Genomic DNA, 24,108 nt, shown 5'->3' on the forward strand with positions numbered 1-24,108 from the left:
CTGTTCTGACAAACCAACGGATTTATAAAAATTGTCCATCTACAAACTGTGAGCCTTGTCAAGAAAATTGCTCATAAGGTCTTCTTCTTTTTGTATAGACATGACTGCCTGTTTTTTCAATGTTCCTCCAGTAAGTTGTCGTTCCATCGCTTTCGAGGTCGTCCCAATGATTGTCTTCCTATTGGGAAACCGTGTCTCTTACTTTTCTATTTGTTGTCATTCGCCCTAAGTGATCGTTCCATTCTTCTTCTGAAAGTGCCCTATCAAGTCCCCTTGACGTTGGCGATTAACATGTTTCAACTCCTTTATCGTTTAATATTTCAATTAATTTGTGATGCTGTAGTACTCGATCAAAGTCAATAAATACAGCAAAGACGTCTTTCCTTTGATCTCGGCTTTGCTGCAATAATACATTTAGTGCAAATAGTGGGTCCCGGGCTCCCAGTCCATTTCTGAAGCCAAATTGTGTTTCATCCTGGTTTTCTTCACATTTATCTCTGATTCTACTGTAGATGATACGTAGAAATATTTTCAAAGTGTGGCTCATAAGGCTTATCATTCTATAATCGGTACAGTTTTTGGGACGCTGTTTTTTTTTTTGGTAGGGTTGTGAATTCGGACTTTAACCAATCTTCAGGGATATCACCAGTCGAATAAACATCATTGAAAAGTTCCGTTCTACTCTTGTTTTTTACCCAGTGATTAATGTTGTCCACCTTGCACCTCCATCGTATAGCTTCACTTCTGGCTCTGTCCCATAGTGTTTTTCCATAGATTTTTCGAAGGGTTTTCATCTCTGCTATTTCTAGCATTATTTTTGTCCTCTCTGTATCAGGTCGTGTTTCTGCCGCGTATGTCATTATTGCTCTGATTAGTGTTTTTTAAATTCTGACTTTCATTTCTTTTCCGATATTTTTGTTTCTCCATATTGTTTCATTCGGGCAATCTGCGGCTCTATTTGCCCTATTCACTTGATCTCCCACTTCTGTTTGGAGCTTTCCGTAGCTAGATAGTGCGATGCCTAGATATTTAAACTTCGTCACTTGTTCTATTTTCTGACCTTCCAGCTTCAATTTACATCTTAGTAGATTTTCCGTTCTTTTTGGGGAAATTAATATGTTAAATTTTCCAGTGGTTATATTAAATTTGTGCAGCATACGTTGTAAATCGAAGGCCAAGCTAAGGCCAAGGATAGGCAGGATACGAAGCAATACATGGGGGATTAGGCTTTGGAACTACAAATGAAGCTGGAGATGATATGCTTGAATTAGCAACAGGACTAGATATGGCCATTGTTAACACATCATCATCATCATCATCATTCTCTTTGCCTTATCCCTATGCGGGGTCGGCTTCCCTAATTGCATTTCTCCACACAATTCTATCTTGGGCCATATCAATGTTAATCCCCTTTACCAACATGTCCTGCCTTATCGTCTCCCCCCAGCTCTTCTTTGGTCTTCCTCTCCTACTCCTTCCAGGAATCTGCACTTCAGCTATTCTTCGTATTGGGTGGTTAACGTCTCGACGTTGAACATGACCAAACCATCTTAACCTATGCTCTCTCATTTTGGCATCAATTGGTGCCACACCTAGACTTCCCCTAATATACTCATTTCTAATTTTATCCTTCTTTGTCACTCCACTCATCCATCTAAGCATTCTCATTTCCGCCACATGCATTCGCTGTTCCTCTTTCTTTTTCACTGCCCAACATTCAGTTCCGTACATCATAGCTGGTCTTATGGCTGTTTTATAGAATTTTCCCTTCAGCTTCATTGGAATTTTTCTGTCACACAACACACCACTCGCTTCTTTCCACTTCATCCATCCAGCCCTAATTCTACTGCATGCATCTCCATCTATTTCTCCATTACTCTGTAATACCGATCCTAGGTACTTAAAACTATTGCTTTTTACAATCATTTCACCATCCAAAGATACCATTTTATTTGTAGTAGCTCCATCTTTAAATGAACATTCCAAATACTCTGTTTTTGTCCTACTAAGTTTTAAACCTTTTTCCTCCAGAGCTTGTCTCCACTGTTCCAGTTTTTGTTCTAAGTCTCTTTCACTATTTCCTACTAACACGACATCATCAGCATACATTAAGCACCATGGAATGTTACCCTGTATTTTCGCTGTTATCTGGTCCAAAACTAATGAGAATAAATACGGACTAAGCACAGAACCTTGATGCAATCCTACTTTCACATGAAATTTATCAGTCTCTCCCACACCTGTCCTAACACTAGTCGTTACTCCCTCATACATATCCCTCACAATCTTTACATATTCACCAGGGACTCCTTTCTTATTGAGTGCCCACCACAGAATCTCTCGAGGAACTCTATCATATGCTTTCTCAAGATCAATGAATACCATATGAGCGTTTGTTTCTTTACTCCTGTATTTTTCCATCAACTGCCTTATAATGAAAATTGCATCTGTTGTTGATCTACCCTGCATAAAGCCAAATTGATTCTCGGATATTTCGGTTTCTTCACGTATCCGTCTATCAATTACTCTTTCCCATATTTTCATGGTGTGGCTAAGCAGTTTTATAGCCCTGTAGTTTGTACATTGTTGTATATCTCCCTTGTTTTTGTAAACAGGTACCAGTATACTGCTTCTCCATTCGTCTGGCATTTGTCCAACTTCCATAATTCTATTAAATAGACCTCCTAGCCACCTTGTTCCTGTCTCTCCCAATGCTCTCCATACTTCCCCAGGAATATCATCTGGTCCTACCGCTTTTCCTTTCTTTATTTTTTGAAGCGCTTGAGCCACTTCCTCGTTGGTTATTTTGGTGACCATTGCTGCTACTGTCTCCGTTGACTCTACAGGCTGTCTGTCAAATTCTTCATTTAATAAGCTGTCAAAGTACTTTCTCCATCTCTTTTTGACATCCCTTTCGTGAACTAGTATTTTATTATTTTCATCTCGGATACATCTAATCTGATTAAAATCTTTTGCTTTCTTTGCTCTCTGTTTGGCTATTTTATATATCTTCGTTTCGCCTTCCCTGGTATCAAGTTGATCGTATAGGTTTGAATACGCTTCTGCTTTAGCTTTTGCTACTGCTACTTTCGCTTTCTTTTTGGCGACCATATAGTTTTGAAGATCTATGTCCGATCTGGTTTCTTGCCACTTTTTATATAATTTTCTCTTCTCTTTTATGTTTCCTTGTACTTCATTTGACCACCACCAAGTCTCTTTATCTTCAAACTTCTTTCCTGACGTTTTCCCAAGTATTTCAATAGCCGTATCTCTAATAATATTGGCCATTTTTCTCCAAATTGTGTTAGGGCTTCCTTTCATGTTCCAACATATTTTTTCTACTATTCTTTCCCTGAATAGACCTTCCTTCTCATCTTTTAGCATCCACCACTTGATTTTTTGTGGTCCTCTCCGATATTTTTGTTTAGTTTCGCTTTTTACTTCGATGTCCAGAACGGCTTCGATGTCCAGAACTTCGATGGCCATTGTTAACACATTCTTTAAAAAAAGAGAAACTCGTCTTATTACGTACAAAAGTGGACAACATCAATCCAAAATAGACTATTTCATGATAAGGAAAGCAGACATACGTGAATGCAAGGACTACAAGGTAATAGTTAGTGAGACAGTAAGCCAACAACATAAGCTGCTTGTTCTGGACATTGAAGTAAAAAGGGAAGCTAAGCCAAAATATCGGAGAGGACCACAAAAAATCAAGTGGTGGATGCTAAAAGATGAGAAGGAAGGCCTATTTAGGGAAAGAATAGTAGACAAAATATGTTGGAACATGAAAGGAAGCCCTAGTACAATTTGTAGAAAAATGGCCAGTAGTATTACAGAGACTGCTTTTGAAATATTTGGGAAAACGTCAGGAAAAAAGTTTGAGGATAAATAGACTTGGTGGGGGTCAAACGAAGTGCAAGGAAAAATAAAAGAGAAGGGAAAATTATATAAAAAGTGGAAAGAAACCAGATCCGACACAGATCTTCAAAACTATATGGTGGCGAAAATGGAAGCGAAAGTAGCAGTAGCAAAAGCCAAAACAGAAGCGTATTCAAACTTATACGATCAACTTGATACCAGGGAAGGCGAAACGAAGATATTTATATAAAATAGTCAAACAGAGAGCAAAGAAAGCAAAAGATTTTAATCAGATTAGATGTATCCGAGATGAAAATATTAAATACTAGTTCACGAAAAGGATGTCAAAAAGAGATGGAGAAAGTACTTTGACAGCTTATTAAATGAAGAATTTGACAGACGTAGAGTCAACGGAGACAGTAGCAGCAATGGTCACCAAAATAACCAACGAGGAAGTGGCTCAAGCGCTTCAAAAAATAAAGAAAGGAAAAGCGGTAGGACCAGATGATATTCCTTGAAAGAGACAGGAACAAGGTGGCTAGCAGGTCTATTTGATAGAATTATGGAAGTTGGACAAATGCCAGACGAATGGAGAAGCAGTATACTGGTACCTGTTTACAAAAACAAGGGAGATATACAACAATGAACAAACTACAGGGCTATAAAATTGCTTAGCCACACCATGAAAATATGGGAAAGAGTAATTGATAGACGGATACGTGAAGAGACCTAAATATCCGAGAATCAATTTGCAGGGCAGATCAACAACAGATGCAATTTTCATTATAAGGCAGTTGATGGAAAAATACAGGAGTAAAGAAAAAAACGCTCATATGGTATTCATTGATCTTGAGAAAGCATGTGATAGAGTTCCTCGAGAGATTCTGTGGTGGGCACTCAATAAGAAAGGAGTAACGACTAGTGTTAGGACAGGTGTGGGAGAGACTGATAAATTTCGTGTGAAAGTAGGATTGCACCAAGGCTAGGTACTTAGTCCGTATTTATTCTCATTAGTTTTGGACCAGATAACAGCGAAACTACAGGGTAACATTCCATGGTGCTTAATGTATGCTGATGATGTCGTGTTAGTAGGAAATAGTGAAAGAGACTTAGAACAAAACCTGGAACAGTGGAGACAAGCTCTGGAGGAAAAAGGTTTAAAACTTAGTAGGACAAAAACAGAGTATTTGCAATGTTCATGTAACGATGGAGTTACTACAAATAAAATGTTATCTTTGGATGGTGAACAGATTGTAAAAAGCAATAATTTTTAAGTACCTGGAATCGGTATTACAGAGTAATGGAGAAATAGATGGAGATGCATGCAGTAGCATTAGGGCTGGATGGATGAAGTGGAAGGAAGCGAGTGGTGTGCTGTGTGACAGGAAAATTCCAATGAAGTTGAAGGGAAAATTCTATAAAACAGCTATAAGACCGGCTATGATGTACGGAACTGAATGTTGGGCAGTGAAAAAGAAAGAGGAACAACGAATGCATGGGTCGGAAATGAGAATGCTTAGATGGATGAGTGGAATGACAAAAAAGGATAAAATTAAAAATGAGTTTATTAGGGGAAGTTTAGGTGTGGCAACAATTGATGTCAAAATGAGAGAGCATAGGTTGAGATGGTTTGGTCATGTTCAACGTCGAGACGCTAATCACCCAATACGAAGAATTGTTGAAGTGCAGATTCCTGGAAGGAGTAGGAGACGTCGGGGGAGACGATTAGGCAGGACATGTTGGTAAAGCGGATTAATATTGATATGACCCAAGATAGAATTGTATGGAGAAATGCAATTAGGGAAGCCGACCCCGCATAGGGATAAGGCAAAGAGAATGATGATAATACATTGTAAATCATCTTTACTTTAAGAGATTAATTTTTTTTGTTCTTACTTTTTTTATTATTTTCTACAGTTATACACAGTAAAATATATTTACAGATTGTTATAAGAATATAAAACTTACCCATCATTGCGTCCTGTACTCGTTTCTCGAGAGCTTGATTCTGGCGTCTTAGTTCTTCCATTTTTGCTTTAGTCGCATCCAGCTCCTCTGCAGCTGTCGTATACTTCTTTTCCAGATCTTGAGAAGTTTTTCTGGCCTGCTCAGCTTCTTTCTTTAATCCAATAATTACCTAGAAAATATCATTCAACTGTAGACTTCATTGCCAAAGTTATTTGTAGATATAAATATATGTAGTTTGTTGGTTTTTCTGCAGATTTGATTGTGTAAAGATGAATAATCTCTCGTTGGTTTTGACAAACATAACAATACTTATAGGGGAGTGCATATAGAATTTCACTTCGGAAAAAATCAAACAAGATAGAACTTTTTGTAATTTCATTAAGAAATGTCTAATAAACAACATATCAAAAAGTTCTATTCGAGAAGTGGGTAAGTACTTCATTTTTTATTAAACAAATGAACTACGAAATTAGATGTTTTTCTGACTTGATGAAAACTGACTTGATCATTGAAAAATTCAGAAAATTAAAAAAAACCCTATATAAAGAGTTTTCTAAAATTAAATCTGTATCTTCTATAATTTTTTATTTATAACGATAAAGTCACCCTTCTCACAAACATTGGCGCACTGTAAACTAACGTACGGCGAAGTGCACGGTTCAGTTATTTTAATGTAATTCTTTAACTAATCGATCAAATAAAATTTTACAAATTGAACATAAAAGTAAAATAAATAAGCTATATTATGGTTATAACAGAAATAAATCAAATGTATGGGCATAAGTACGGTGTGGGCGGAAAGTGAGCCTTACTTGAATTTTGTTTAAAAATGATTTAAAAATGTGTAACTAATAAAATTTTTCTTATAAAACTCTCAATTTTGCAGAACTTACCTTTCAATCATCTTACTAAATGATGTTTCATTCAAAAAAAATCTCAAAAATTTAATTCAAATGATATGACGTCTGAAAAATTGTAATTTTTGAAATCTTCGTAGTTTTATAGAATTACAACCATTTTAAGACGGAATTACTCATGTTTGAACAGATCTATTACAGTTTTATAAGTACTTTTTGAAGCTTATGATGTAATCTTTAAAATGCACTGAATTATTTTACTTTAGAAATGAAATAAACTATTTATTTTTAAGAAAATTAAGAAAGATAACAAAAATGTAATACAAAAACCGAAAATAACCAGCTAAAAAAATGTTTATACAAAGTGATCAAAACTTTTTTCTGTGAAAATTACCTAAAATACATTCAATAATAAGCTTCAACAATAATAAATGTTCAGCAAAAAAAATTTTTTTAGCTCTTATACAGTATGTCTGCGTAACTTGGAACCTATTGATAACTTTTTTATTATCAGTTTTACGAAAAAAAGTTATTCTTTATAAAATACTCTGCATCGTATATAATCTAAGACACAATCAGCAAATATCAAATTTAATTAATGTTATACGAGGTATGTCAAAAATTATGAATTTCACTCAAGAGAGGTACCAAGTAGGTACCTTTACATTTCACAATATCGAAAATTGTTATTAAGAAAAGTTGTTTGGAATTAAAAAATTTGTTTTAGTGTTCAATTACATCCTTCTAATTAAAATATTGCGAATAATAAAGGCACTTAGCTCTTAAGAAAAATTCATATTTTTTACATACCTCGTATAAAATTTAAAAAGTTTGATATCTGATGATTTTATCTTAGATTTTAGACCAGGTAGAGCATTTTATGAAGAATAACTTTTTTCAGTAAAAATGATGATAAAATAGTTATCATAATTGTAATAAAATGATGATGAGTATCAGTAATTTGAGAAAAAATTGAAAATTTTTTTTCGATTAGAATGATGTAATTGTATATTTAGACATAGTTTCTAATTTCAAACAACTTTTCATAATAGCATTTTTTAATATTCTGGAATGTAGAGGTACTTTACTATCTAACGAAATTCATATTTCTGACATAACTCGTATAAAATTGATAAAATTTGATATCTGATTGTTGAGTTTTAGATTTTTGACTATCCAGAGCATTTTATTAAGAATAACTTTTTTTCGTAAAATTGATAATAAAAAAGTTTTCCATGTGGTTCCTAGCTATGCAGACACACTGTATAAGAGCTTCTGTATAATAATTTTTAAATTGCAATGCCATATTTGGATTCAGCATAATCAAAAACAAAATAGAAACATATTTGATCAAAGTAAAATAATGAATTTATTGATATTTTTAAAATTATTTATACAAAACAATTGTTATTGTTTAAACAATTAATAAACAATTAGCGGCCAAATCTGCGAGTAGAACTTTTTACTTTAACATGGATATAAACTAAAAAAAAGTTTTAGAAAAATATAAGCTTGTTTGAATGTTTCCGAAACAATGCATATTTTCGTTCTAATTGCACTCCCCTATTATAGACGTATTGATGTAGGTAATTAATAGATTTACCTTTTCATCTGCAGCACTATGGGCAGCAGTGTTACCACCGTCCTTGTTAACGCTCTTCTCTTTCTCCAACTCCGCTTGAAGATTTTGGATCCTAGACAGTAATCTCTTATTTTCTCTCTCTTGAGCTTCTTTATTTCTTAGTTCTAAAGCCAACATTTGTTTGGTACTCTGAAGATCATCCCGCACTTTGTCTATATCGTCCATTTCATCTATTTCGTCTGTCGCAATTTCTTCCTGTAACGATATATATCATTAGAACGACATTTAATTTCAAAAATTAATTTGGATGTAACTTACTGGAGCTATACTAGCCATTGACATTGACTTCTGGATCTGCTCTTCTATTGTCATTTGTCTTCTGAACTTCCTCAAACCATCGAGGACGGGTTTACTCCTATCGTTAGTTTTGACCTTCTTGAGCCTTATACCTGATTCAATCTGAAACACATTGAAATAGCTGAAAAGTCAATATTCAAATAAGTCTCTCGCTATAAATCAAATATCAGTGTCACCAGTAAAAATAAAGAACAAGTACATGCGTACTGGTAGTAGGGGAGCAAAGTATGCTAAATGTGCAGTCACTCGAGCGTTATGGGGACCTATTGGGTTGTGAAGAGTAGGTCCTAAAACCAAAAAAAGTTAAGTAAAGTTTTCCATTTTAGTGGGCGCTTGCCATTTTTAATTTAATTTTCCATTTCCAACAATCGTCTGATTATAACGCCATCTATGCATAATTCGAAAAAATGTTTCGAATAAAAGTTTTTAAGGTTTTAAAGTAACCCCCCACCCCACCTCCGTGGGGGGTCGTGTTTGGTGCCATTCGATATATTTTTCAAAAATATTGAATAAGTGCATTTTACAGTTTTTCGATCTGATGTTCATTTCGCGAAATATCGCGGGATTCGTAGTTAAAATATTAAATTTACCCCCACCCCTCTCCGTGGGAAGTCGTGTTTGGTATCATTCGATAGATTTTTAAAAAATATTGAATAAGTGTATTTTACAGTTTTTCGATCTGTCATTCATTTCGCGAAATATTCCCTTTTTTCTTGTGAAACTTTGGGACTCATCCATTTCCTTAGGCAAGCCGCACACCAAAGAAACATGAAACGAAAAACATGAAACATGAAACGAAAAACATGTTTCATGAAAAGAAAACACTGCTAAACAAATCTCAAGGTCCGCCTACCAATGAAACGAGTGTGATTCATGCTCATGACACATTTTTGAAGTTATACTTCTTTAGGCGCGATTAAGACTGAGGGTGAATTTATATTGATCTGCGCGCATGCGCACACCGACAGTTTGGTATTAGTCTTTATACGGGCTCTGATTGGGTGTTGAAATGATCTGTCAATAATTGTTCAATATGGAGGTTATCGGTAAACAAAAATGTTGTATAATATATAAGTTTTTATTGTTGTGAGGAGAGAAATAAAATCAAATTTATAATTATAGTGACTTTTTAAATAGTTTTGAAAAGCCACAGGTACGTAATTCTAAATGTTTCAGTTGTATTCCAATAAAAAATTATCTTCATACCTATTTGGAAAATGTAAAAAAAAAGAATGTACTTACCTAGTACTTGATATGCTATACCCCTAGTAGGCAATGCTTTAATTTACATAATCTGATTACAAACAAACTTTCTACAAATTTTCATCTAATGTATCGTTTTCTTACTCTATATATTGTTGTATTTTAATTCGACAAAAATCAAACTAATAAAAATTAATATAAACAAAATGTCAAAAAGTTGTTCAGTTTGTGTATATTCCCACATGACATATACGCGAAGGTGGTGCAGTTTGAAATCGCTTCGACTCTCGTACGGCGGGATACACGGGAAGTAGGTTCAAGCCCAATGCAAGTTATATCATTTTTTTATTTTTTTTTATAGATTTTATGATTGTAAGTATATTATTATATAATTTTTTTCAGAAAATACGTATTTAATTAAAATTTTTGGCAACAACTATTGTTCAGAAATTATGTGTGGCATTTTTCAATGTGTTTGTCTGTGTTTTATTCTTTTATTTTTTTTAATTTTTGATATTGTTTTAATAAAAATTTTTGGAAAGTAGTAGAGAAACTGTTTAAAGTATATTGATTTCGTTGAAATCATATAATAGAAGTATAACTTCTTACGTGCGTACAAAGTACACACATTCTTTTTTTTATTTTCGGAGAGTTTTATAAATGGCCGGACGTATATTTGTTTAGCAGTGGTTTATTTCCATGAAAAGTAATTTACGTTTCATGTTTCTTTGATGTGCGGCCTGCCTAACGCCCGGCTCAAATCGTCAGTTTTTGAAATATACACTCTTCTGCATGTACTTAACTTACCTTATCTGATAATTTCGAGTTTTTTTAAGGATAGATTTTTTTTCGGGCCTCCCTTAACGAACTCCCCTGTGTTAAGAGCCAATATATGGTAGGAGTACATCTGCAGGGTACCAGGTATCTCCCCATATGATAATCTGACGCGCTAGAGTAACTGCAAAAATCCCTGCCTGGGCTCCCCTACCATTGTTCTGAAATATCTGAACCGCTAAGATCAATCAGGTAACAAATCAAGGAGATGGGACTTCAGTTGATGGCTTTGGTGCAAAGAGTAAACATCCATTTAAAATGCATTGTGCACGAAATCAGTAGTTTTGATGCAGATAAAATCGTTGAATACCTAGTTGTTTATTTAGAATGTATTTAATATTTTTTTTCTACAACCGTGTTAAAAATGCAATTTTTAACACCCCATAGGAGCGTTAAAAATGCTACTTTAAGGCACTATCCCGTACTAGACTAATCCTTGAAGTTCCCTGGACCGCACGAATAACAAATGAAGAAATCCTGAGAAGAATTGGTACAGAACGACAACTGCTATGCACAATTAGGCAGAGAAAAACGGTATACCTGGGGCACGTAATTGGAAACGAAAGATAGCAATTTCTGTAAACCGTAATTGAAGGAAAGATCGAAGGAAGAAGAGGGGTGGGCAAGGAGAAAATGGCATGGCTCCGTAATGTCAAACAATGGACAGGGCTAAGAAACGTAGGAGACCTAATACACACTACAACGGATAGAGAAAAATGGTCAAACGTGATCGCGAACATCCATTAGTGGATTGCATAAAGGCGCATTTAAATCAAAGCGAACACGAACGAACGAACGAATTCGTTCGTTAACTTTATTGTATTTGTACAGCGAATCGAGCACGACCGAACGAATTCGTTCGCATTCGCACATGTTCCAACCGATGTCGGTAAGTTAGCGAATCATCAAAGGAAATCGTTGTTCAATGTGGACAGTGGATAGACGGTAGCGAACGAATTCGTTTAAAGTACTGATTTAATTTATTTACAAACATTAGGTTGAGAGGGTTGTTTATTGTGTAGACGTGAAAACATAATTTTGCAATATGGAATGGACCAATGAATAGATACTTCAATTAATTGAGTTATATAGAAATGAAGAATGCATATGAAACCCGAAATCGAAGCTATATAAAATAATAAATAGAAAAACTGATGCTTGATATAATATTTCTATAAGAATGGGTTGTGATGTCTCTGAACTAAAAAAATGAATTAGCTTCTGGCATTATTTAGACGAGAAAGACAAAAAAGAGGGTTCAAAGTAGTTTGCTTTTAAAAGCCTAATGTTTTTATTGGATAAATTTCAACCCAGAGAGACTAATGAGGTAAGCAAATGAAATTAATTGCTAAAATTAATTAAAAGCAAATTTATTTTGATACACCAATTTTACAATTTATTATTTGAACATAATATAGTCATAATACCAAGAGCAAGCAACTTTTTCGAGGAAGGATTTTTAGGAAAGCTGGTTCTTTAATATATTATTCTCTATGCTCCCTCAAACAGCGTATAATACCAACTACCTGTCTCCTGATACAGATTGCGTGCATTAGTTCGAAGCACATTATACAGGTACTACCTACCTACCTAGATATGTTGAATTCAAAATTATTTTAAGAAGGTAATTTTTTTTGTCATTACTTTTGTCATTATTAGAAATATGATTACAAATCTTTTGTCAGTAATTTATATGCTAAAAAGTGTTACATTTGACCTGTGCTCTTGTTCGGAATGGAAGCATGGACGTTAAAGGCCAATTCCATTAACAAATTTGAAGTGTTTAAAATGTGGTGCCTATGTCGAATGCTTAGAATATCATGGACGGACAGAGTCAGAAACGATTAAGTACTAAGAAGAGCGGGTTTACAGGATAGTAAGAGGGGTCTGGGAAAAAGATGTCATGGCTGCGTAATCCCCAGTGGACAAGAATCCACGGCTATGAAATGCTTTGCAATGCTAAAAATATAATATTTTAATAAATTGCAGTAATATTTTATAAACAAGACAATGTACAGTGGAAGCCTACGCAGAAATGCACGGCATCTTAAGAAGAAGAAGAAATATGAATTTATAATGGCTAGACATTTTTGGACGTTTTATTTATTTCCAACTTTAGTTGATAATGCCAGATTTAAATAAAATATTAATAAATAAAACTTATCATCAAAATTTTCAACAAAATAATAAAAAATACCTGAATAAATTATTTTTCAGTCTGGAAATAATTTTTATTTTATTTTAATTATTAAAATCAAATTGTTTAAATTAAATACATAGATAATTATTATAGCATAGAAACAGAACAAGATGAAAATTATTGAAGTCGTATCAAAATTTTTACTTATATTTATGAATATGACATATTTTTTTCCTTACAGAACACACATTGCATTTTATAAGCTATTACCCAACAAGAATAAAATTTACCCAGCAAGAAACAGGACAATAAACTTAAACACAATGTGACTGGCCCATCTATACATCTGCGGGCAATATGCACTTCGGATCATCAACGAATGCGAACGTTCGCTTCAATGTAAATGGCCCTACTTTGTAGCGAACGAATGACCAAGTGAACACCTACGAATTCGTTCCTTCGTTCGTTCGTTCGTGTTCGCTTTGCTTTAAATGCGCCTTAAGAAAACCAAGAAGTGAATAGAAGTTGTATAAGGTACATTCCATGTCAAATCACTCAGGCAAAAAATTTTGGATCTCCGATTTGTCTGAAAATTGATATATAGCTTCTGCGGGACGTAAAAATAAGATATTTAAGGTCAAAAAATCTTCTTCTTCTTTTTTTCTCAAAATGTTATTTTATGCGATTTTACAGTGATTTGGTGTTTATTTAAACAAATTTGCATTTTCTGTCGTAAAGTATCAATGAAAAACATAATATTTTAATAGAAAGGACTCAAAAATCTCATTATATGGCATTATAACAAGTTATTTTGAATCAAAACAAGTTTTTAATCAAATTTTATAGTGTAAAAAACGTTAAAATACCGTTTTTTACATTTTCCTTCATTCCCAAAATACATCATCATATATTTGGCTGAAAATTTGCCCACATATAGCCAAAAGATAGGACTTTAATAGTCCAAGTAATGAAGCTTAAAATAGGACAAAACCTCGCAATTTTTACAGAACGGATCGATTTGCTTGAAAATTTGAGAATAAGTAGTGGATAGTCGAAGGATCAAAATCTATATCATGCCGAAAGGCGCTTTTACTATGGGGGTGGTTGCCACCCCCTTTGGGGGTAGAAATTTTTTATTATATTATAATTGCAAAAGGTGATAAAAACGTTCATTCTAAGCAAAAAACGTTCTATACATTTATTTGCTAAAATTGATAGTTTTCGATTTACTCGCTATCGAAAGTGTTAGGTTTATATCGAAAAAATCAATGTTTTTAATCAGTTTTCTGCTAATACCTCCAAAAGTTTTCGTTTTATCAAAACAACTTTGTCTAACAAAAATGTACCTTTATAAAAAATAAATAAAACCGTTTTTTTAAATTTTCTTTAAGACCAATAGTAATCGAGCTATACTTTATTATATGTTGGCTTTTCTTCGTCAAATGCTAAATATTCTAGATTTTAAGTCAAAAGACTGGAAAACTATGCATTAATGGATTAATCTATGGAAGACAACTTATTCAAATTAATTTAAAGTAAAAAATCCAGGAGGAAAATAAACTTCCTGTAGCTGGCTGTATACCATAAATCACAAAAATACCAAGTTTCTTGTAAAAGGTATATATTAAAATACCCTAAATAAGGGTCACAATACAAAACGTTTTCGGATTAAGGAATCCATCATCAGTGTTTAAAAGCCCTAAAATTAAGTATAACCTAATTAAATGAGATAAAAGTTAAAATTGACAGAGGTTTTCAAGAACAAGAGGTCATACTTACAAAATTTGCATGCCTGAGCCACCAAAATGTATCGGGTAAAAACCCTTTAAATGTAAATAATAAGGATGTTTTACATATTTATATAAAATTCATTGGATGGTATAGATAAACCTGGATGTTACCCAGGGCAACACAGGACTCTCCCCACGTGGTTGGAACTTTTTTTGGAGAAAACCTCACATATTGGATTTCAATGGCCAACTGACAAGTGAATTCGAGAGCAACCCAAAATGACATCAAGAACTGTCAATGTAACCTAGTTGTAATATTACTTCAGCCACAACATTAAAGATTAATTTAATAATGCATTATTTTTAGAATAAAATCTTTCATATTTTGTGAACATCTTTTATTTTTACTATTTGTAAATTTGATACTGTTTTTTATCTTAAAACATTTAAATTAATCTTTAATGTTGTGGCTGAAGTAATATTACAACTAGGTTACATTGACAGTTCTTGATGTCATTTTGGGTTGCTCTCGAATTCACTTGTCAGTTGGCCATTGAAATCCAATATGTGAGGTTTTCTCCAAAAAAAGTTCCAACCACGTGGGGAGAGTCCTGTGTTGCCCTGGGTAACATCCAGGTTTATCTATACCATCCAATGAATTTTATATAAATATGTAAAACATCCTTATTATTTACATTTAAAGGGTTTTTACCCGATACATTTTGGTGGCTCAGGCATGCAAATTTTGTAAGTATGACCTCTTGTTCTTGAAAACCTCTGTCAATTTTAACTTTTATCTCATTTAATTAGGTTATACTTAATTTTAGGGCTTTTAAACACTGATGATGGATTCCTTAATCCGAAAACGTTTTGTATTGTGACCCTTATTTAGGGTATTTTAATATATACCTTTTACAAGAAACTTGGTATTTTTGTAATTTAAAGTACTTAAAATTATCTATCACGAAATTAAAAAGAAGTCTCTAGCTCAAAAATTAAGTGACTTGTAATGAAAAGAACGTCAGTCCACATTTTTTTCATCGAAAAAGTGATCGCAAGCAACCCCCTAATCACCACCCTAATTAAAATTAGTCATTAACCTTGTTTGGTCTTTTTTATTTATGTATTTTTAATAGGTTCTAGAAGTTTGATAGGCTTAGAATGATTAGTTTTTAAACAAATGGAGTTTAAAGTGAATAACGAATTTTTGTAGTTTGGAAAAACATGGATTTTTCTTCAGAATAGCAAGATTAGCATCAGAGATACGAAAAAGTGTTTAAATATGAAATTGTAGCTTGTTTAATTCCCAAGAACACAGTTTATAAAAAAAATTTCTACGTTAAAAACTGAGTGAGCTATTGACAGTTAAAGCTTGTAATAACATGCAAAAACCACCTTTACCATCCCTCTAAAAGTCACCTCTTTTTGCGATTGAGGATTACAAAAGATTTAATATTAATAGCCTTATAGATATTGTAAAAGCCTACAAAATTATGTTTTACAAAACTTCCTACGATAAAAAATAAAAAAGTTACGATTAAAAAATCAATATATCTTTTTGAAAAAAAAAGGAGAAATCCAATTGGAAGCATAATAATGTAAGTTGGCGGTATTTTTAGTCATTGGGCTTATTCATTCTTATTTATTTATGTATTATTGATATATTCTAGAAGTTTCACTGGTTTAGAATGATTAGTTTTGAAAAAAATGGAGTTAAAAGCAAATAAGGAATTTTTGTAGTTTGGTAAAAAATGCCATTTCCTTCAGAATAGAAAGATTAGCATCAGAGATACGAAAAATTATTTCAATATAAAATTGTAGGCTATTTAATTCCCAAGAACTTGGTTTAAAAAAAAAATTTCTACGACAAAAACTGAGTGTATTGTAAATGAGTATATATCAAAAAACATTGATTTTTTCTATACAAAACTAACACTTTCGATAGCGAATAAATCGAAAACTATTAATTTTATCAAAAAAATGTATATAGCATTTTTTGCTTAGAATGAACGTTTTTATCAACTTTTTCGGTCAAAATATAATTTAAAATTTCCACCCCCGAGATGGGGTGGCAACCACCCCCATGATAAAAGCGCCTTTCGGCATCATATAGATTTTGATCCTTGGACTATCCAGTACTTATTCTAAAATTTTCAAGCAAATCGATCCATTCTGTAAAAATTGCGAGGTGAAAAGCTTGAGTTCCTGGCCTATAAGTGATTAGAAGGATTTGAATTATATTACAATACCAAAAAAGTTACATGCAGTAATATCAGACTCAAAAGTATATATTAGCCCAGTCGGGATAGCATTTGACCTTGAATGCCGAGCTGCCCAAAATTTTATTTTTCTGATCTTTATAGGAGTCAATAGTAGCCTAAATTTAAAGTCACGAATGAATTCCTCCGTTACGTTAGCCGCCATCTTGATTTTAAAGGAGAACCTGTTTTGCTCAATATCTCCGCCATTTTTAACTTTTCGACAAAAATGGTAGGAACTGAAATTGTTCCAAATAAATTGTATTTACAATTATTACAATTTCTTTTTAACAATTTTTATCGTGAGGTCGATATTTTCGAGTTAATTGTACTTACAGTAGACGCCTATATTTTTGACTATAATATTGCATGTAACTTTTTTGTTATTGTAATATAATTCAAATCCTTCTCACCACTTAAAGTCCTATGTTTTGTCTATCTGTGGGCAAATTTTCAGCCAAATCGATTGTGATGTATTTTGGGAATTGAGAAAAATGTAAAAAACGGTATTTTAACGTTTTCTACACAATAAAATTTGATCAAAAGTTTGTTTTGAATCAAAGTAACTTGTTATAATGCCATATAATGACATTTTTTAGTCCCTTCTATTAAAATATTATGTTTTCCATTGATACTTTACGATAGAAAATGCAAATTTGTATAAATAAACACCAAATCACTGTAAAATCGCATAAAATAACATTTTGAGAAAAAAAGAAGAAGCCGATTTTTTGACCTTAAATATCTTATTTTTACGTCCCGCAGAAGCTATATACCAATATTCAGACAAATCGGAGGTCCAAAATTTTTTTTGCCCCAAAATTGAGTGATTTGAAGTGGAATGACCCATAAACGTGCCTGTTTAATAAATACGGTAAAAGTAATTTCTCACCTGTTTAAGCAATTCATTGTGGACGTTAGGCTCTTCACTTTTATATATCATGTGTTCATCAGCTGTCTTTGCTTCTGGTAAAAGAGGACTAGATCTGTCATTACAAACTACATGTTTTAACGCTTTTTTAGATTCGATTTCAATTAGTAAGTTGTTCCAGTCTGGCCTATGTTTCGGTCTAGCCCTGAAAATAAAAATGTGGTTAGTTATATTAATTTAACCCTCCGTTAGGCGCGTGGTCTACAATCGTAGACCACTCTCCTTTAAGTGGTCGCCAATTGCATAAAACTGCACATACGCCCCCATCCCGCTTAGTAGCTGTCACTAATACTTCCAACTTACTCTTCAGTTTGCTAAACGCCGCCGATCTGTTTGCATTATTTTTTTACCATTATTCAAAGAGCACTGGTCTACAACCGTAGACCACGCGACTAAGCGCGTTCCAGTTTTTAGTTGTACATATATATAAAACTAATATGTAGCCTGCTGTGTATATAAAGCTAAAAACATAAATCAAAATGTTTCAAGAAGCGACTTCATTGAAAACTTAGCATGGTAACTAATCAAACAAATTAAATATGGATCAACTATGCCTTTCCTCCTAAGAGAACTTAGACGACGAGCTCGCGTACTGCTCGGAGTTCAAGAAGTCGTACCCCCTTCCCCTAATATTCCAACAAATTACGTAGGACGATATTGTATTTGTGCATGAATTTGCAATATGTCAAGAAGGGCATGCCAAAGATGTGACACATTTGCATTCAAGGATCATTTTGGGGATATTTGCACTGAATGTTTGACGGACTAAAATTGTGCCATTTTGACCATTTAATAGTTTTGTTCTTTTTTTACTTTTTAGTTCTATTCTTTATTATTTATCCCTATTGGTCACTCTATAAGTTCAAAGATAAAAAATATTTGTGTTTTTTACTAAATTGAGCTTATTTTTGTGACCATTTTCATTTACTTGCGAATAAAGACCCAAAAAATCATGACCTCGTTTTTAATTTTACCACTGTCAAAATGAGATAAGCCAAGGAACAAAACATATCTAATATCAAAGTGCGAACATAAATAAACATGTTATTAACCACTAATTTGTTAATTTTGTCAAAATCCGGTATTATATGACAAAAAACTATTGGTCTACAATCGTAAACCACGCGCCTAAGCTTGTCAGCAATAGCGACGCGCCTAACGTAGGGTCAAATAGCATAAAATGCAGATAAAGACATCTGCATTTTATAAGATAAGGTGCATGATAAGACATTATCCGATATCAAAAGTCCACTGCTGAACACAGGCCTCTTTCTCGTGTTTCCAACACTATCTATCTTGCGCCGCTTTCATTCAGTTTTTATTTATCCTTGTAGATTGTAGATGGTCGACTGATGCTTCTCTTATCTTCCCTTTCTCTCCATTCGAATAACCTCTTTATCCCCATTCCAATAACCTCTATCTCCCATACGTCATTCTAGCTATGTGTGCTAGAATTCTACCAATCTCCATTTTAGTCTGGATAACCTTTATATGTATAACGTCAGTCACCTTGGTTATTCTCCCGATATCTTCGTTTTTTTTAGTTGTTCTCGCAAAGTCATTTCTAAGATAGAATAGAAATATGCTTTATTGTCACTGAAAATTTTTACAATTTTATGGACAAAGCTTACACACAGTCAAAAGAAAAATAATATCAATAACAAATAATAACAACTACAATTTACTAAAATTAGATAAATCGTCAATATACAGTAATTATGATATAAAACCAAAGACAAAAACAATTTATTGCAAAATTTATATAAATTGCAAATTGAACATACAACAAATAAAATACAACATTAAGAACTAACAAGTTTAAGCTACTGCGTATGAATCCCAATTTTCTTAATTAATCATTAAGAAATTCTTCTATTGAATAATATGGTCTTTTAGATAGATAGGCTTTTGTCATTATTTTACGGAACTTTGGGAAATATGTTACAGATTTAAGTTGTAAAGGGAGATGGTTGTATAGTTTTTTGCGGAATATAATATAGATTTCTTTACTAACTCAGTGGATTTGATGGGTAAATAAATATCAAAGATTGAATTTCTGGTGAAGTAAAGATGATTAGACCTTGCTGGAAAGACATGAAGATGTTTACGAATTAAACAAACCGTTTCTAGAATATATAAAGATGGAGGTGTTAAAATTCCGTGATCTCTGAAGTAACTTATGCAATGTGTAATTCTTCTGAGGTCAAACAGATATCTTATTGCTCTTTTTGAAATTTAAAAATAACAGATATCAGATTGAGCAGCTGTACTAGAACCCCAAAAAGGAAGACCATATCGAAGATGAGACTCGAACAACGAAAAATATGTTATTTTAAAAGATGCTAAATTGATTTCCCTTGAAACAGATCTTATTGAATAGCAAGCTGAGGCGAGTTTCTTACTTAACGAATCGATATGAAGGGACCATTTCAGGTTGCTGTCTAAAAAAATACCAAGAAATTTTACAGAATCAACGGTACTGATCTGGCTGTTTAATGATACTGTCTTATCCATGTTAAAAGAGAGTAAATTAGAGTCAGACCAGGTCTTTATCGTCAGTAGATCCGAAGTTATAGTTTCATGAAGAGTTGTAATAGTTGAGTTGCTCCAAGTGATACTGGTATCATCAGCAAAAAGAAAAAATTTTCCATCGATTTTTAAATTAGTGATGTCATTTATAAAGATAAGGAAAAGTAGAGGACCCAATACTGAACCTTGTGGTACACCACATATAATATTTTTGAGACTTAAGTCAATATCATTTGCTCTAACCAGTTGTTTCCTATTATCCAAGTAGGATTGGAACCAATTCAAAGAAATAGCTCGAATTCCGTAGAAATTGAGTTTTTTTAATAAAATATTGTGATTTACATAATCAAAAGCTTTGGCATAGTCACAGAAAACAGTGCCAGTATAAAGATTATTGTTTACTGCTTGGTAAACCTCATGTAGTAGGTACAGCAAACATGGATAAAATGTTGTTATCAACGATAAAGGACATAAGTCGAGTTTTAATGAGTCTCTCAATAATTTTGGAGAGTACCGGTAGTAAGGCAATAGGTTATAGTTGCAGGCATTAGATTTTTCACCACCCTTATGAAGAGGAATAATAATGGCTGTCTTTAGGCATTCTGGAAATTTACCTTTTTCGAAGGAATCATTAATTAATGAGACGAGGATTTCCAACACATTTTCTGTGAGATTAGAGAAAATTTTTATAGATAGTCCGTGAGTACTACAGGATGATTTGCTTTTCATACTATTGATTGTTTGGATCAGTTCAGAGATATCGACTGGTCTTAAAAAGAATGAATTCTATCTCTAGGGAGATAGGAAATGGGGCGGCAAAATAGTTGATGTTACATTTTTAATCATATTAATATAACATCAACTATTTAGATGAACAAGCTGGGTTTAGATCCGGATATAGCACTAACGACCACTTACTGGTAATGAAAAACTTGATAGAGAAGTCGGCGGAATACAACAAACTATTGGCACTGATATTCGTGGACTATGAGAAAGCGTTCGATACCATAAATAAACAGAAAATGTTAAAAGCATTGACAGAATGCCGAATAGACCATCGCTACACTAACATGATAAAATATATCTACCCCAATGCAACGGCTAGCGTAAGACTCTCTAATCAACAAACTAATAAATTCTGTATTCAGCGAGGAGTACGGCAAGGAGACACCGTCACACCAAAGCTGTTGACAACCCTTTTAGAACACACTTTTAAGAAGGCAGATCTGAACGGATATGGTATCAATATAAATGGAGAGAAGCTCGGTCATTTGAGATTCGCAGATGACATCGTCCTTATAGACAATTGTATGGATGATGCAATAATAATGTTGAACAAGTTATATCACGCTTCCTTAGAGGTCGGACTAAAGATTAATATCAACAAGATTTTGTTATATAGGACGTTAAATCTGATCCGTGGTTTAAGGTTTAAGATCCCAGTTTTTATTGTAATTGAAGGTTACGTACTGTTATCTCTTTCTCTTGTTCTATATAGCTCTGTGTAGAACTCTTCGACTGTTGTTAATATTTCATCTCTGTTCGTAGTTTCTTTTCCAGCTCTGTTTCTTAGCTTGCTAATTTCTATTCAGTGCAGAATAATGTCCACATTTACGGATGAAGATCCATTAACTTGAAGGCAACTAAGAAGTGCCCTCAAGGTAGTATATTGTCACCAACATTATGAAACATAGTCGTTGATGACCTGATTCATGGACTTAGCAGCCAAGGAATCTGGTTCCATGGTTCCCCAGACGGCATTTTAATAGTGACTGTAGAGAAATTTCCCAGTACTGTTACGGATCAGAGCAATATACCATTACATAGAGAATTGGTGTCTGAACAAGAACCTCTCTGTGAACCCTTCCAAAACTAAATTAGTAACAATAGGAAGCTTACTGGACTGAGTGAGTTCAATTATTTGGGGAGGAACTAAATTGAAACAATTATGACAAGTATCTAGGGATAATCCTGGCTTCCAAACTCAATTGAAACACTCATATTATCAATATATTCAGCAGGACTACGCGACTCTTCTGGAACTGCAGATGTGTAATTGTTGCCTGATGAAATAGTACCTACCAATATCTTCATCGAAAGCTCTTAGACATACATTCTATGTACTGTTGTAGTGACGCAACTGTAAACTGTATGTCTTGAGGGGAGAGGTTTTGAGAGACATTTAGCCAGAGTTTGATGTTCTAGAAATTTCAAGTGGTATTTATCTAGGTTACACTCCTAATGCAAATAAATTACAAAAAATCTACTTACTTTAATTTATTTAATCTTGAAAGCTGCTTGTCAGTCAATGGTTTCTTGGGCATTGCACCCGGCATGGCAGGAGGAGGAGGAGGCATTCCTGGTGGTGGAGGTGGTGGTGGTACGTTAGAATGTGAGAGTCTTCTCATAGACGCCTCCCTCACGAGGGCATTTCTTTTTGTGGGTATTTCCTGAAATGGAAATATAGCAAGTAAACATACGTAAGATTACTACAGTTTATATTGAATTTTTGTAAATAAATACTTATTGAAATCAAAACTGGAATAATAAATTCATAATAAAGTAATACAACTATAAATAGAAAGTAAAATTCCAATAATTATTACAGTCGTATTAAGCTTTTGTTTAGGACTGGGAATCAAATCTATTGCTCCACAAAAGTTCATCATCTACCATTTTCCTCTCAAAGATACCAAGTAGTACCTCGTCGTTTTGGGATGAACTTCATGTTTCAGCTCCATATATCAAAACGGTCGTATTAAGGGTAAATAAATGTATATGTAAAGCTACATGTAAATGAAAATGTTGAGCTACTGTACGTTTTAGGTTTTTATTTCTAGATACATTGTTACATACATACGTTTTGAAGACCATTGAGAGTTCTGATTTCTATTGCTCAGTATGCTCTTGTGCATGCAGCCGCTATCGCATAATGTCAGATGGGAACCCCGATTGTAAGTTAGCAATGTTAAATAGAGGAAGAATTTTGTTTTGATAAATGTTTTCTTAGCTGTTTTTGAGCGTGACCCGTCAAAATGGCCCGGTCAAAACACCCCCGTCAAAAAAGCCCCGTCAAAATAGCCCGGATACAAAATAGCCTCGACAAAATAGATCGTAAACAAAATAGCCCCGACAAAATAGATCGCAAACAAAATAGCCCCGGTTAATACAGCCCCGACTAAAACAGCCACGGCGAAAACACCCCCAAAAAAAGTTTTACCTTTTAACGGAGTATTATTTATTTTAAATCACTATTCTAATTGGGAAATAAGCCACAAGTTAACTTAAAAAAATATTTTAACCTCCAGTTCGGACGTCGTTGTCAAAATAAAAAATATTAATAAATTAAACAAAAATGTTGTTACTAAGTAAAAAAAAAATCATCTAATAATTAAATTTAAGCTGACTCATTCATATCGGCAATTCGGACATAATATATTATACATTTTAAAGTAGAAGACTTAAAAATGATATTGCCAATATTTATGAGTTGCGTCCCTGGGACGACTTTATTGAAAGATAGTTGATTCGATTATATGAAACCAACTTTAACTTACGAATATCCGTCACAAAAAAATCATAGCATGTGATCCGTCAAAAAGACAACCACACGCAATGGTAACAGTAAAATTCTCGTGTTAGTGATTCCATAGTAAATTACGAGGAAAAACCAGGAATTTTTTCCTTGTTTTTTCCTAACAGAAGACACAGGATAGTTCTCTGAAAAAACTATTTTTATTTAATGTGGTTGAGATAAACATCTGGATAGAGGATAATTACCATTTCCGAAAGGAATTCTGAAGGGAGCTTTTTTGTCGGGGCTATTTTGTGGGTGAACTAGTGCTCCGTGGTTATTTT

At 33.5% G+C, this 24,108-nt stretch overlaps 1 protein-coding gene across 7 annotated transcripts in view; it reads right to left on the reverse strand.

The window, feature by feature from the left end:
* LOC114327244 (DNA ligase 1-like) overlaps positions 1–24,108 on the reverse strand; it is a 143,351-nt gene that overhangs the window by 23,278 nt on the left and 95,965 nt on the right. For all 7 annotated transcript variants that reach the window (XM_028275813.2, XM_028275804.2, XM_028275789.2 and 4 more), the window contains 5 exons: positions 22,522–22,700; positions 17,683–17,866; positions 8,587–8,727; positions 8,290–8,523; positions 5,830–5,998 (listed from right to left, as the gene is read on the reverse strand). In XM_028275813.2, the coding sequence (XP_028131614.2) occupies positions 5,830–5,998; positions 8,290–8,523; positions 8,587–8,727; positions 17,683–17,866; positions 22,522–22,700 (907 nt within the window). The remainder of the gene's footprint in view (positions 1–5,829; positions 5,999–8,289; positions 8,524–8,586; positions 8,728–17,682; positions 17,867–22,521; positions 22,701–24,108) is intronic.

The sequence above is a fragment of the Diabrotica virgifera genome, chromosome 4 (assembly GCF_917563875.1).
Source record: "Diabrotica virgifera virgifera chromosome 4, PGI_DIABVI_V3a".
NCBI classification, from domain to species: Eukaryota; Metazoa; Arthropoda; class Insecta; order Coleoptera; family Chrysomelidae; genus Diabrotica; species Diabrotica virgifera.